This window comes from Stegostoma tigrinum, chromosome 38, assembly GCF_030684315.1.
Source record: "Stegostoma tigrinum isolate sSteTig4 chromosome 38, sSteTig4.hap1, whole genome shotgun sequence".
Classification (NCBI taxonomy): domain Eukaryota; kingdom Metazoa; phylum Chordata; class Chondrichthyes; order Orectolobiformes; family Stegostomatidae; genus Stegostoma; species Stegostoma tigrinum.
In genome coordinates, this window is record NC_081391.1 from 13,152,931 (window position 1) to 13,167,360 (window position 14,430).

General features: G+C 46.2%; 1 protein-coding gene across 1 annotated transcript; it reads left to right on the plus strand.

Moving 5' to 3' along the window:
- Window positions 1–47: 47 nt before the first annotated feature.
- On the plus strand, window positions 48–14,225 carry LOC132206469 (ferritin, heavy subunit-like). Its single transcript, XM_059640660.1, has 7 exons — window positions 48–149; window positions 2,779–2,925; window positions 4,299–4,424; window positions 10,847–10,993; window positions 12,401–12,526; window positions 12,991–13,116; window positions 14,124–14,225. The coding sequence occupies exons 1-7, from the start codon at window positions 48–50 to the stop codon at window positions 14,223–14,225; spliced, it is 876 nt and encodes a 291-aa protein (XP_059496643.1).
- Window positions 14,226–14,430: the final 205 nt, after the last annotated feature.

Consider the following 14,430-nt stretch of genomic DNA (forward strand, 5'->3'; position numbering starts at 1 on the left):
TGTTATTTTGGTGGTGAGGAAAATAAAGCAAGCTTTTCCTTCATAAGATGGCCTCCCAGATCAGTCAGAACTATCACCAGGATTGTGAAGCTGCTGTCAACAAGCAGATTAATGTGGAGCTCACTGCCTCCTATCTCTATCAGTCTTTGGTGAGTGGAGTCTCTGTTGGGTGAAACATACTTCTGTTCTGTTGAAGTGAACTCTTCCCCTTGGATGTAATTAAGTTGTCTATCTTATAGACTGAGTTTTGTGGCTCCTACCTCTTTCTCAATGCAGGATGAGTGTGATGTTACTGTAACAATAGTTTGGTGTCTAATGTTACTCTAACTTGGGTCCCAGTTGGTTGTCAGTGAGATGTGGAGGGTGGAGTGTTCTTGTAGTTACTTGCCTGTCCCATGATGGTGCTGTGACTGGTGGTAATTATCGCTTCCTGTGACTGTTTGAAACTTGAGGGAACTAATTTAAAAATGAATTGGGACTCACCATTGTGGGAATGGAAGCACCATCAGCTAGTCACTGCTTTTCTTTTCCCTCTTGTATCCTTGTTTCTATTTGAATTTTGTGGGGATCTGAAGTAAACCTGCCAATTGATAATGAGAATCTTGGTTTCCTATTGCAATCAGCTTAGAATAGGCTTGTTCTAGCCCTACAGTGATGGGCTGAGAGGTGGCAAATGGAGTTTAATGCAGACAAGTGAGGTGATGCTCTTTGGTAGGAGTAACCGGAAGGCAAAGTACAGCGCTAATGGTAAGATTCTTGGTAGTGTAGTTGAGCAGAGAGATCTTGGTGTCCACGTACACAGATCCTTGAAAGTTGCCACCCAGGTTGACAGGGCTGTTAAGGCAGTGTTTTGGCTTTTATTAACAGAGGGATTGAATTCTCTAACCAAGAGGTTATGGTGAAGCTGTACAAAACTCTGGTGTGGCAGCACTTGGAGTATTGTGTACAGTTCTCGTTGCTGCATTATAAGGATGTGGAAGCTTTGGAAAGGGTGCAGAGGAGATCTACTAGGATGTTGCCTGGTATGGAGGGAAGGCCTTATGAGGAAAGGCTGAGGTACTTGAGGCTGTTTTCATTGGAGAGAAGAAGGTTGAGAGGTGACTTAATTGAAAGATATAAAATAATCAGAGGGGTAGATAGGGAGAGCCTTTTCTGTGGATGGTGATGGCGAGCATGAGGGGTCATAGCTTTAAATTGAGGGGTGATAGATATAGGACAGATGTCAGAGTTAGTTTCTTTACTTGGTAGCAAGGGAATGGAATGCTTTGCCTGCGACAGTAGTAGATTTGCCAATTTTAGGTACACTTAAGTCGTCATTTGACTTTAGCATATGGACTTACATGGAATAGTGTAGGTTAGATGGGCTTGATCGGTATGACAAGTTGGTGCAACATGAAGGGCCTGTACTGTGCTGTTATGTTTGAAGTTCAGATCAAACTGGGTGAGGTTGTGACTGGTATCTGATTAAGCAGATCTACTTTGCTTTTTTTCATACTGATGGGGTGGGTGTGGGCTGTCTGTATGTCAAGTGTTGGAGCTTTTCAAAGGCACAGCACTGCCATGGGGCTGAGAATGTGCTGAGGGTACTGACCCAGTGACTATGGAAAGAAGCTTATCCCTGTTGTTTGGCCTGACTCTAAACTAACTGGCCCCTTTTTCCCCAGGTGGTGGAGTGCCTGTGCCCTTCCAAGGGGTAGAATGTGTTTAGAAGGTGTTAGAAGTAACCTAAGTGAGTGTTGCAGGGTGCTGTCTGGGCTCGTGCCTGTCAGCAGGAAGTCCTGTCATGATGAGGATCAAGTCCCTGTCAGCCCCACTTTGGGAGGTGGGAACGGCTTTCATTGAGCCAGCAGTTGGGTTTCAATCGCTGACCCATTGTCCTAACACACCTTGTAAGCATGTGCCAGGAATGAAATCCCTACCATTCTACATCTTCCAAGTGCCCATTTAAATGACAATGATAAATTGTGCTTGGGTGTTTGCATTTGAGAATTAAAGCAACTTTTTTCAGCAGGATTCGTAAGAATGTGATTCTAAATGGCTGCTTCCAATAGCAGACCTGTTAAACCTGAATATGTTGAATTGTGAACATCCTAGTTTAGAAATCTACAGGACTTTGCCTGTTGGATTAAGTCAACAGTGGTTTTTCCAGGTTATTGTTTTAATGAGTGATCTCCTCTGGAGAGTAGTTGATCTGCAGGTCACTGTCATATTTGTGATGTGATCAGTTTGTTTCTTTCATGGGTAATGGTACAAGTTCCCAACAGTCTGAGTCAGTACAGCTGTTTTAGATGCAACAATCCAAAGGCTGTCCCTTGGCAGGCTTTCCTTTGGACTTTTCTGGCCTTTGTCAAAGGAGCAATACAGTGCCCTGCAGCTGTTCTATTGGTGTACATCCTGCACTCCAGCTCCTGGCATTTCTTGAAACCCTATTCAATCACTAATTTATCCCGTTTCTGGTGGAGGTTAATCAGTAAAAACATCAATTCACATTTGTTCTCACCAAATGCTGTGCTAGACCCCCTTGAGCAATTTACCAGGAGTTTCAAACCAAAATAAAACACATGGTATTTACAGCTTATCTAGAGGAAGCTGGGATTGTTTTGATTTTTTCCAATTCAACAGCAACTGTTCAAAACTGGGTTCTGAATTGTTAATGCATCAGGTACTGAACAGCTTACTGTCAGTTTGACTTTTTTAGAATGCTCAAGTAGCCCTATAGTTCTGAACTGAAATTGGACCATGACTTGTTAATGGGCTTTACCTTGTTCTCCCTTCAAGATGTCCTACTTTGACCGGGACGATGTTGCCCTTCCCCATTTTTCCCGGTTCTTCAAACATCAGTCCCAGGAGAAGCAGGAACATGCAGAGAAGCTGCTGAAATTCCAGAATCAGCGTGGAGGCGGAGTCCTCCTGCAGGATGTGAAGGTTGGAGTTGGTTGGGCTGGGGGATGGGATGGTCATGGCTGCTCTTGTGGTGTGGTTTCAAGTCAGTGACAAGGTTTTCATTTGAGTCAAAACTTTGTTCAGCCTGTTTGATCTCCTTTTTGAAGCCAGTGTAGAAAGAAGCCCTTTGGCCCACCATGTCTATACTGACCCCACAAACACTAAACCACATTAATCCCATTTACCTGCCCTTGGTCCACAGGCCACTGTCCTGGCACTAAGTACATGTCCAGCAAGGCCTTAAACTGATCTGGAGTAGCTGGCTGTCTCCACCACCATCCAAACCTTTATGTGGTTCGTCTCATATTTCTAACTCCCCCTCGGAGTGGGTGAGGAGGGTGAAGAGAGTTTCCTCCAATCCCCTCTAACCTGCTTACTCCACAAACCTGTATTCTCTCTGGTCTTGCTGTCTGCCATGGGGAAGACATTCCATCAACTCGCCACTCTCTCCAATAATTACATCAGGTCACTCCCTCAGCCTTTCCTGCTCCACAGAAAATCCCAGCCTTTCTAACTTCCAATCAATGGCTCTTGGGCAACCTCACCAGCATCCCCCTGCAGTGCCATCCTGTCCTTGTGACTGTTGAGGCCCAAGAGGGAATAATGTGGTGACCAGAAAAACAAACTGTGAAGACTGGTCCCCTTCCTGTTCCACCCCACCAAACTAATAGAGGTTGCTTGCCCTCTGTCACTGTTACACCCTGTTGACATTGTCTGAACTTTGAGGGATCTATGGTTGTGGGCCTTTCTTAACTGTTAGCAGCACAACACACTTTGCAAACACCTCGCTGTCCCTTTGATGAATTAAATAGCCGTGATGTTTCTGATCATCCTGCTCAGGCATGTATGAAGCCACCAGCACAAGTGGTACTTGAACCTTGGCCTTGTCAGCCAGAGACAGGGGCACTAACACTGTACCATGACAGCATTTAGGCTTCACTTGTGAATATCCTCACAATTCCATCAGATGGACCCTGATGCAAATCTTGTCATTATCCCCCACAATGACCTGTTATTCAACTTCCTCCTTCAGATCAAGGACCGACAGGCAAGGTGAAAGCAATTCTGAAGGAACTGTTCTTCAGCTGTGCTCCAGGGCTGCCTCAGGGGCGAGCAGTGTTCTCAGTGCTAGGGACACAGGTCTGGATCTGGCCTCTGGTGAGGGGCTGGTGTTTACATGTCCTCCCCATGTCTGCGTTGGTGTCCTCATAGTATAAGAGGATTGGCCATCTGAAATGCAGGGTTACAGGAATAGGGTGGGAGAAGGACGAGTTGGGATCCTCTTCAGAGCAGTTACAGACTGATCCACGTTGTAGAGATTCTGAAGCTTAACTGTCCTTCTTTCCCTCCTCCAGAAGCCAGAGAGGGATGAGTGGGGTAGCAGCCTGCAGGCAATGCAGGTTGCCCTGGATCTGGAGAAGAATGTGAACCAGAGTTTGCTGGATCTACACCAAGTCGCCACTGCCCAGACTGACCCTCATGTAAGCTTCACCTCCTCATTGACTTCACTGCTAGGCCCTCAGGGCAACACGTTCATTGGTTGGTCTTTTGTGGATTCGAAATTCAGTTAGACTTTGTTTTTGTGCAGATGACATGGATCACTTCAGATCCATAGTGATTACAAAATCATTGCTGAGCAGTTGAGTCCAAGTGTGTATTTTAACTTGTAAACCTGTGGGGAGGACTGAGGGGATATTGGTCACTGAATTCTCATTCAGGGCCACTGCAGTGGAATGACTTTTATCCATCACAAGTCAACTCTGCTCCAGTAAATAAACAGCAAGATGAAGCTGCTAAAAAGCAGTTGTCCTCATTGCACAATTTCTCCAGGCATTGGCTCTAGTCATCCCTGACAATCTCCCTCATATGCACGTTTTTCAGTGGGGATTCTGAAGTTGTCTTGGATAGTGTTGATGTACCAAGTGTCATGTTCCTCTGTTGCAGCTGTGTGACTTCCTGGAGACTCACTATTTGGATGAGGAGGTGGAGATCATCAAGCAACTCGGGGACTACATCACCAACCTGAAGCGCCTGGGAGCCCCTGAGAATGGGATGGGAGAGTACCTGTTTGACAGGCTCTCCCTGGGGGACAGCAGTTAGTGTGGCCTGGAGTACTGTCTGCCTGGTCTGAATGCATTCCCCACTTCACCCTGGCCAATCTGTCTCCTTCCAGGGAGAAAGGACTTGAAGCAAAGAATGTAATGGCTGTACCAGCTGAATGGAAATGAATAAAATGATCTCTTGATCTCAGTTACTGTGCATCATTTTGAGCCCATTGATACCTCTCTTTGGTCAAGCAAGCTTTCTTGCCTCACTTCACCACTGCTTTCCCCAACCCCCGTGGACAGACTCCAGGCCTATGGGAGCCAGTTCGAGTTCAAATGGGGCCTGTGACCTACCCTTAGTACAGCCATCAACTGGTGGCCCTGCTGACCAGTTCACTTTGTCACTGAAGTCTGCTGCTCCTCCCAGGGGCCCTTGGGTTTTTCTAAACTATCTTGGTTCAACTGCATCGATTTGTCTTTCCCCAGAAGGAATCCAAAATTCCTTCAAGTGGCTTCCTCAGTTTTTTGCTTTCTTTCCTTCGCCCCGGGCTCAGTCCCTCCCCATAACTGGAAGTCCACCAGCCCTGAGCTGGGGAAATTCAGCCCAAACATTCTGAACAGTCACATTCCAGAGAATCCTCTCCAGTTTCTCTGGGGCTACTTGATTGACAGTGGATGCTCTTGATACCATAAATACAAGGATTGGTGACCTGGGGCTTGGATGATAGCCCACGGTTCAAAATACTCACATTTGGTTTAAGCTTGCAGCTACAACTGGCCTCTGACTGTTGAAGGGTTTGTACAAAAAGCTGCTGCCTTGGTTCTTGGAACCTTTCTATGGGCTGATGAAATTTTTTTTGACCCAGTGAGGGAGCAGGGATTTCTGGCGAAGGTGGGGACTGTCTCCTTCAGTCAAGATGCCTGGACATGCTGATTTTCCTGTACAGCTGTTTCCTTGATCATTCAAGGTGTCCTATCATGGGTTAGGGAGGGGGTGATCAGAGACAGCCCAGAGATTGTCGTGAGTTTTCGCGCAAGTGCACACTGTAGCCTTTAGGGAGAGTGTGGGTCATTAAGGTGCTGAATATATTTGTTTTGTTTGCCCCATATCCCTCAACCATGCCTTTCCCTGGAAATCACCAAATGTCTTTTAACAACTGTAATTGCACCCACTTCTCCTGCTTCGTATAACAGCTCATTCTTTACATAAACCATTTTCTGTGGGAAAAGCTCTTCCACCCCCCCAACCCCACATGCCTGTGTGTGAAAACATTACCCCTACCACCTCTAGTTTTGGACTCCCCTACCATGTCCCAGCATGCTTTTTATATACAGTCAATCTGGAGTGTGCCAATGGCAAGGCTACATTTAGTGCTCACAACTGTTACACTTCAGGAGGTGGTGATGAGCTGGTTATTACAGTCCACCTGGTGTAGGAGAGACCGGAATGATGCTGCTGAGGAGGGGGGGCTTCTGGGATTTTCATTCACAAACAGGAATATTTTCCCAAGTCAGGATGGTGACAGACTTACATGGAGCTCCATTGCGTGGTGTTGGTGCTGCCTCCAGCCAGAACATTGAAAACTGTTCCAGCATTACTCACTCCTAACTTCAGTCTTATTGATGGTGGACCGGCTTTGGAAAGTTACAAGTTGTGTAATCACAACAGAATTCCCTGCCTCTGACTTCCCAATTTTTGAGTTGTTCACTCTACAGAATGCAATGAAAACTGTAACAGATACTGTCACCTTGGAAACATGCTGGCGTTAAGCGCTGATTCAACTTCAACAATGTAAAACCAAACATGGAGACAGAAATGTTCAACGTGCGATACGTTTCTAGCAGCAGCTGAGACTTAGAACCCTGAGGCCTACTGTGTATAAGAGGCACTCAGCACATTTAGCATCTTGCTTTTCAAACTGGGCTTCATGCGACCCTAAGTCACGCTGATCACAGCAGATTCAGAATGGATCTACAAAGGACATCGGTTGCCTGTATCAGACGATCCAAAAGCACGTTATTCTGTTGCTGCACAGAAATAGGAAAATGTTCATATCAACCAAATCAGGGCATTTTACAAAGATGAGGATAGCAAAGGTCATTCCCCTGTTCAGAGGATAGCAAATGTGGTTCCCCTGTGCAAGAAGGGGAGTAGAGACAACCTGGTAATTGTAGACCAGTCAGCCTTACCTCAGTTGTTGGTAAAGTGTTGAAAAAGGTTATAAGGGATAGGATTTATAATTATCTAGAAAAGAATAAATTGGTTAGGGATAGTCAGCACGGTTTTGTGAAGGGAAGGTCGTGCCTCACAAACCTTATTGAGTTCTTTCAGAAGGTGAGCAAACAGGTATTTGAGAGTAAACCGGTTGATGTGGTGCATATGGATTTCAGCAAGTCGTTCGATAAGGTTCGCCACAGTAGGCTATTGTACAAAATGCGGAGGAATGGAATTGTGGGAGATATAGCAGTTTGGATTGGAAATTGGCTTGCTGAAAAAAGACAGACGGTGGTAGTTGATGGAAAATGTTCATCCTGGAGACCAGTTACTAGTGGTGTACTGCAAGGGTCGGTGTTGGGTCCACTGCTGTTTGTCATTTTTATAAATGACCTGGATGAGTTTGTAGAAGGATGGGTTAGTAAATTTGCAGACGACACTAAGGTCAGTGGAGTTGTGGACAGTGACGAAGGATGCTGTAGGTCGCAGAGAGACATCGATAAGCTGCAGAGCTGGGCTGAGAAGTGGCAAATGGAGTTTAATGCAGACAGGTGTGAGGTGATGCACTTTTGTAGGAGTAACTGGAAGGCAAAGTACAGGGCTAATGGTAAGATTCTTGGTGGTGTGGATGAGCAGAGAGATCTCGGTGTCCATGTACACAGATCCTTGAAAGTTGCCACCCAGGTTGACAGGGTGGTTTAGAAGGCATACAACGTTTTGGCTTTTATTCATCGAGGGATTGAGTTCCAGAACCAAGAGGTTATGGCGAAGCTGTACAAAACTCTGGTTAGGCCGCACTTGGAGTATTGTGTACAGTTCTGGTCACCCCATTATAAGAAGGATGTAGAAGCTTTGGAAAGGGTGCAGAGGAGATTTACTAGGATGTTGCCTGGTATGGAGGGAAGGTCTTACGAGGAAATGCTGAGGGACTTGAGGCTGTTTTCATTCGAGAGAAGAAGGCTGAGAGGTGACTTAATTGAAACATATGAAATAATTAGAGGGTTGGATAAGGAGAGCCTTTTTCCTAGGATGGTGACAGCGAGCACGAGGGGGCATTGCTTCAAATTGAGGTGTGAACGATATAGGACAGATTTCAGAGGTAGTTTCTCTACTCAGAGTAGTGAGGGAATGGAACGCTTTGCCTGCAACGGTAGTAGATTCACCAACTTGAGGTACATTTCAGTCGTCATTGGACGAGCATATGGACGTACATGGAATAGTGTAGGTTAGATGGGCTCCATATCGGTATGACTGGTCGGCACAACATCGAGGGCCGAAGGGCCTGTACTGTGCTGTAATGTTCTATGTTTTATGTTCTATATTCTATGGCTCCAACACCAACGTTCAAAAGTTATGACGACTATTCCCTCAGATTAACAATCCGACGAAATTGTGCAAATCTGTGATGACTGAGTCTTAATGCACAACCTCAGATACACAAGTGAAGGTTTAGAGTATATTTTATTGTCATTTTCTGGCAAATACATTTACAGAATGTGCACTTGTAGAGGAGGTGAAAGGTCATTCAGCAATTCCATCATCGACCAGTTGTCAACTGTGATTCGTTTCTGGATCCAGTTCCCATCCTGCACTGATTGGACGTGGCAGCTGATCAACTGATCATCAAGAGTGATTGGCCATCACTGATGATGTCATTTCCTGCTTCATAAAAAGAGGGGCTGCCCCTGGGGTATAAATAGAGTCCCACGGGAATGATGTTGATTGTTCTTCCTAATTTTGTTATTTTGGTGGTGAGGAGAATAAAAGAAATTTATTGTCACAAGATGGCCTCCCAGATCAGTCAGAACTATCACCAGGATTGTGAAGCTGCTGTCAACAAGCAGATTAATGTGGAGCTCACTGCCTCCTATCTCTATCAGTCTTTGGTGAGTGCTGTCTCTCGGGGTTAAACATATAAATCTGTTCTGTTGAAGTAAATTCTTTGCCTGGCCTCTAGTGAAGCTGACAATCTAGTAGATTGAGGTTTTGTGGCTCCTACCTAAATATCAGTTCAGGATAGAGGTGGTGTTACTATCACGATGGTGTAGGATACTGATGTATGTTAACTCAGGTCCCAGTTGGCCTTCAGTGGTATCTGGAGGGTAAAAGCCTCTTGCTTTTGTTTTCTTTCTGACACAAGTTTCCTGACTTCATTTGCCTGATCTCTGTGGTGGTCCTAAACAAACATGCTGATTTTTTTTAACACTGACAATAACAATAACTTCCCTGTTGCAGTGGCCCTTGTTAGTCTGAACAAACCTGAGGCTAGTCTGTGACTGGTATCTATTTTATGTAGATCTCCTTCATTGAGGCTGACTTGGCTTTACTTGCATTTATTCAAGAGGTGGGTGTGGCCTATCCCGTTCCTACTGAGAGTAGATCTGCCGTGTGTGAGAAATGTTGGATCCCCTCTCTGCCCCCTCTCCTCCCCACCCCACACTGGGGCTGCGGGAATGTGGTGAGGCTATTAGCCCAGTGACATTGAAGAAATGGAGGTTGTTCCCATATCATTTAGCTTGACCTAAAACAAAATGTCCCCGCTATCCTGTTGGTCATGTGACTGTGCCCTTCCAAGGAGTAGAATGTGCTTGGAAGGTATGTGTTGAAGTAACCTTGGTGAGTGCTGCAGGGGACCTGGTAGGTAATGGACCCTGAAAGGAGGTGGTGAATGCAGTCCCCATGAAGTGGGCTGCCCTGTCCTGGATGGTGTCTGCTTCTTGCATGTTGTAGCTCCCCTTCTACAGACACATGGGGAATATTTATCTCCCTCTGGGCTTGTGCCTATTGGAAGGAAGTTGTCTTGTAATGAGGACTAAGTCCCTATAAGCCTCACTTGGGAGGTGGGACCGCTTTATTGGTGAGCCAGTTGTTGGGGTTTAATCACTGTGTCCCAACTCAACTGGCACATGCTTCCCAAGGATAAAATCCCGACTATCTTCTGCCACAACTTGTAACTACCCACTGAAACCACAGATATTTGCTTGCCTGAGTGTGGATTTGGATTTGAGGATTCAAGTAACTTTTCAGGAGTCCTTCCCCAGAATGTAACTCTTAGCTGATGCTTCCAATAGCGAGCATTAGCTCTTAAACCCTTACATCGAATTGTGAACGTGACAGTTTAGCTATGAGTCACATGGGCTGAAAACCTACAGGATTTTTTGCCTGTTTGGGTAAAGTCAGGGCAAGTGTTTTTCCAGGTTACTGTTTTCACTAGTGACGTTATCTACAGGCCACTAATAGTTGACATTTGATCATTTGTTTTGCAATTTGTTTCAGTCATGTGACTTGGTGCAAGCTTTTGACAGCCTGAGTTTGCACTATTTAGGCAGAGCAATAACCCACTGCTGCAACGATCCAAAGGCTGTTACTGGGCAGGCTTTCCTCGGCATTATCTTAGTGCCAAACTCCAAACTGGAGACAGCACACCTTTGTAGAGTTCATGTGTACACTTACATCCCAATCTCGTTGATCCTGGGTTTGCAGAAAACATGCTCCCTACTAGTCGTTGACTACAGCAGGGTTTCAACATCTTTTTTTCCAGTTTTCCCCAAAGGCAAAACATAGTACCTTGCGTCTTGTAGTTGAGAACTGGAATGGGGAGTGAGCCAGTGATGTCTGATGTAATTTTAACTTGATCTTCCAGATGTCCTACTTTGACCGGGACGATGTTGCCCTCGCCCATTTCTCCCGGTTCTTCAAAGATCAGTCCCAGGAGAAGCGGGAACATGTAGAAAAGCTGCTGAAATTCCAGAATCAGCGTGGAGGCCGAGTCCTCCTCCAGGATGTGAAGGTTGGGGTTGGGTGGTGGGGGAGTGCAGGGGGGAATGGCTGCTCTTGCGGTGTCATCTCCAGTGACAAGATTTTCAGATCCTGAGCGAGTGTGAGAAGTTCTTTTGCTTGGCTTCCCTGTTTGCTCTCCTCCATCTCCAGTGTTTCAGCATTTATGCAAGCCCTCTGGTCCACCAGGCCTATGCTGACCCAGCAAAGACCGAACTGTACTCACCCTGTTCTTGGTCCAGGCCCTACTATACCCTAGTGTTTAGCACTCGCCCAGCTAGTCCTTTAAACAGTGCTGCAGTAGCCATTTCCAGCACTTTGTTCTTCCGATCCCCAACTCACCCACCAAATTTCCTCCAATCCCCTCTATCCTGCTTCCTCAAACCTGTGCCCTCTGGTCTTAGTGTCTGCCATGGGGAAGACATTTTCCCCATCTACTGTCCAGACTTCCTTGTCTTCCATCAAACAACCACCTCAGCCTCACCTGCTCAAAGGAAACCCCCCAGCCCATCCAATCTCTCTCCTCAATGGATTTTCTGTCTTGGCGAAACAACCTGGGGACCCTCACCAGCACCCCCTGCAGTACCATCCTGTCCTTCTGACCAGTGAGGCCAACGATAGAATGCAGCAGAGGCCGGAAGAACAATTTTCATAAAATGTGTTCAAAGGACTTGTCCCTGTGCTGTTCCTCACAACCCTGCCCCAAACTAACACATGTTACTTGGCCTATGTCCCCTTTCACACACAGTTTGCCTTGTGTGAGCATTGAGGGATCGATGATCCTGTGTTTATTGTAAGCACTTTACTGCCCCCCACAATGAATTCAAGTAATGATGGTTCTGACCATGCTGCTCGGGCATGTATGAGGCCACAAGCACAAGTGAGACTTGAACCTCAGCCTTGTCAACCGAAGCTTGGGACACGACCGCTACTTCCCCCACAGCCCTTGGGATTCACTCCTGAATATCCTTTTTAAGACTCCAGCAGATGGACACTAGTGCAAATGACTAATCTGGTACATATTTATTCCCTGTGGTACAAGGATATGTTCCTGAGCTTCCGGCTTCAGGTCAAGGATAAATGGGGCAAGGTGAAAGGAGTCACCAAGTAGCTAATGTTTTCTTTATCTGGACTTCAGGGATGGCACACTGGCTCAGTGGTTGGCACTGTTGACTCAGTGCCAGGGGCACCAGTTTGGTTCTGGCCTGTGACAAGAATTTAAACGTTATCCCAAAGCATGGCTTCCCCACACAGTAGAAAAGAGGATTGGCAACTTGAAATGCAGGTTACACGAACAGGGTGGGAATGGGACCAGATGGGATGCTCTTCAGCAGTTATGGTCTCAATGGGGTGAATGGCCAGTTCCCATGCTGCAGGGATTCTGTTTCTGAAGCTTACCTGTCCTTCTCTCCATCCCCAGAAGCCAGAGAGGGATGACTGGGGTAACAGTCTGCAGGCAATGCAGGTTGCCCTGAATCTGGAGAAGAATGTGAACCAGAGTTTGCTGGATCTACACCAACTCGCCACAGCACAGACTGACCCTCATGTAAGCTTCACCTCCTCATTCACATCACTGCTAGACCCTCAGGGTAACATTTCATCGGTTGGTCTGTGTGGATTGGAAATTCACTGATGTAACACTTTCCATCCATTACTTTCCTGAACTATTGTAACATTGTAATCAGTATGATCCCAAGTGATCAATGAGGTATAAGGGGAATTTGATCTATAATCTAGTGGAAGTGCTGAAATGACGTTGGCCACTGAGTTCTTCATTAGTATCATTGCAGTGGAATGATCATTGTCCATCACAATCCAACTCAGCTCCATTTCACAAACAGCAAGATGCAGCAGCTGACATGTTGTCCTCACTGGCACAAATTCACCAGGTGTTAGCTCGCTTTTCAGGGCTGTCCAGAGCTAGTCATGGCTAAGTCTGTCTTGCAGAGGGAATTCTGAAATTGTCTTGGATAGTATAAATGTACCAAGTGTCATATTCCTCTGTTGCAGCTGTGTGACTTCCTGGAGACTCACTATTTGGATGAGGAGGTGGAGATCATCAAGCAACTCGGGGACTACATCACCAACCTGAAGCGCCTGGGAGCCCCTGAGAATGGGATGGGAGAGTACCTGTTTGACAGGCTCTCCCTGGAGGACAGCAGTTAGTGTGGCCTGGAGTACTGTCTGCTTGGTCTGAATGCATTCCCCACTTCACCCTGGGCAATCTGGCTCCATCCAGGGAGAAGGGACTTGTAGCAAACAATGTAATGGCTGTACCAGCTGAATGGGAATGAATCAAATGTATTGATGTTGCTTATTGTCCATCATTGAGACCCTTGATATTAAAGAGCTTTTGAGAGCTTCAAGCCTGTAATTTTGGCTAATGAAATTATCAATAATTTGACAAAATATTTCCCTGGTCTTCTCTCCAACACACCCCCGCCTCAGTCTCGGAAATCCCGAGGAACTTCCTCTGTTATGAATCAAAGTTATTCCTCCAGCCAGAGCATGAGGTTGGGGCCTGTGGGGTGTAAAATCACTTTGTACTATTATCTCACACCCAGGAATGATGAATACACGTGCAGCTAAAATTTTGTATTGTTTTCAAAAGAGAAAACACGCCTGCATGTGCAAAAGAAAGACTTGACACCCACTTTCAGAGAAACAGGGCTGTTGGATGCTTATTTTCATGTCTAGCTTGCATAGCAATAGCTTCCCTGTCAACCTCCACCAACCTAGACTGATGCTGAAGTCAACTGAAATCACAAGTTGATGCCAACATAAATTATGTGCTGGCTGGCTCAGCTTTCCTCAACAAGAGCTTAAGGGAAGAGATCCATCAGCGACCCCCTCTCTAGCCTTGTGGAGGAGCCAGCAATGCTGGGAGCAATAATATTAAACTTAGCAACTGGGATCTGCCACACCTGGTCTGTTCTACTCCAATCATTTTTATTACTTTGTGCTGAGAGTGCATCCTAGAACTTGAGGTTGGGGCCTGTGGGCAGGAAAATCACTTTTTGCTATTATCTCACAGCACGTACAATGAATACACATGCAGTTAAGATTCTCGGTGAGCCAGTTGAGGTTCAAGCCAAGACCAGCCGTGTGCCCTGCTGACCACCGCCACCAACTGCCTGCCTCAGGACAGCCATCAGCAGTTGCTCACAGTGACCAGTTCATTTGTTCCTTCGCCTGAGGAATATGTGCTGCTCTCCCCGGGGATGTGGATTAAATACCCATTGTAGCTCGACAAGAGAATTCACACGGGGGGAACCGTTTCCCATGAGTAATCCAAAGCTGTCCTAATGTGGCTTTGCTCAGTTTACTTCCTTGCTCTCTGCCAAGTCTTGGTCAAAAACCCCACCACGCCTAGTAATAAACTTCAGGCCGGCCAGCCCAGAGCTGGGAATATTCAGCCCAAGTCTGCTTGAAAAAATTCACCTGAGCTGG

Bases quoted from the DNA above. Each gene is read 5' to 3' on its own strand.
- LOC132206469 (XM_059640660.1), top strand. From the start codon at position 48: ATGGCCTCCCAGATCAGTCAGAACTATCACCAGGATTGTGAAGCTGCT. The intron at 150-2,778 runs GTGAGTGGAGTC...TCTCCCTTCAAG, and splicing joins CCTATCTCTATCAGTCTTTG to ATGTCCTACTTTGACCGGGA. The intron at 2,926-4,298 runs GTTGGAGTTGGT...TCCCTCCTCCAG, and splicing joins TCCTCCTGCAGGATGTGAAG to AAGCCAGAGAGGGATGAGTG.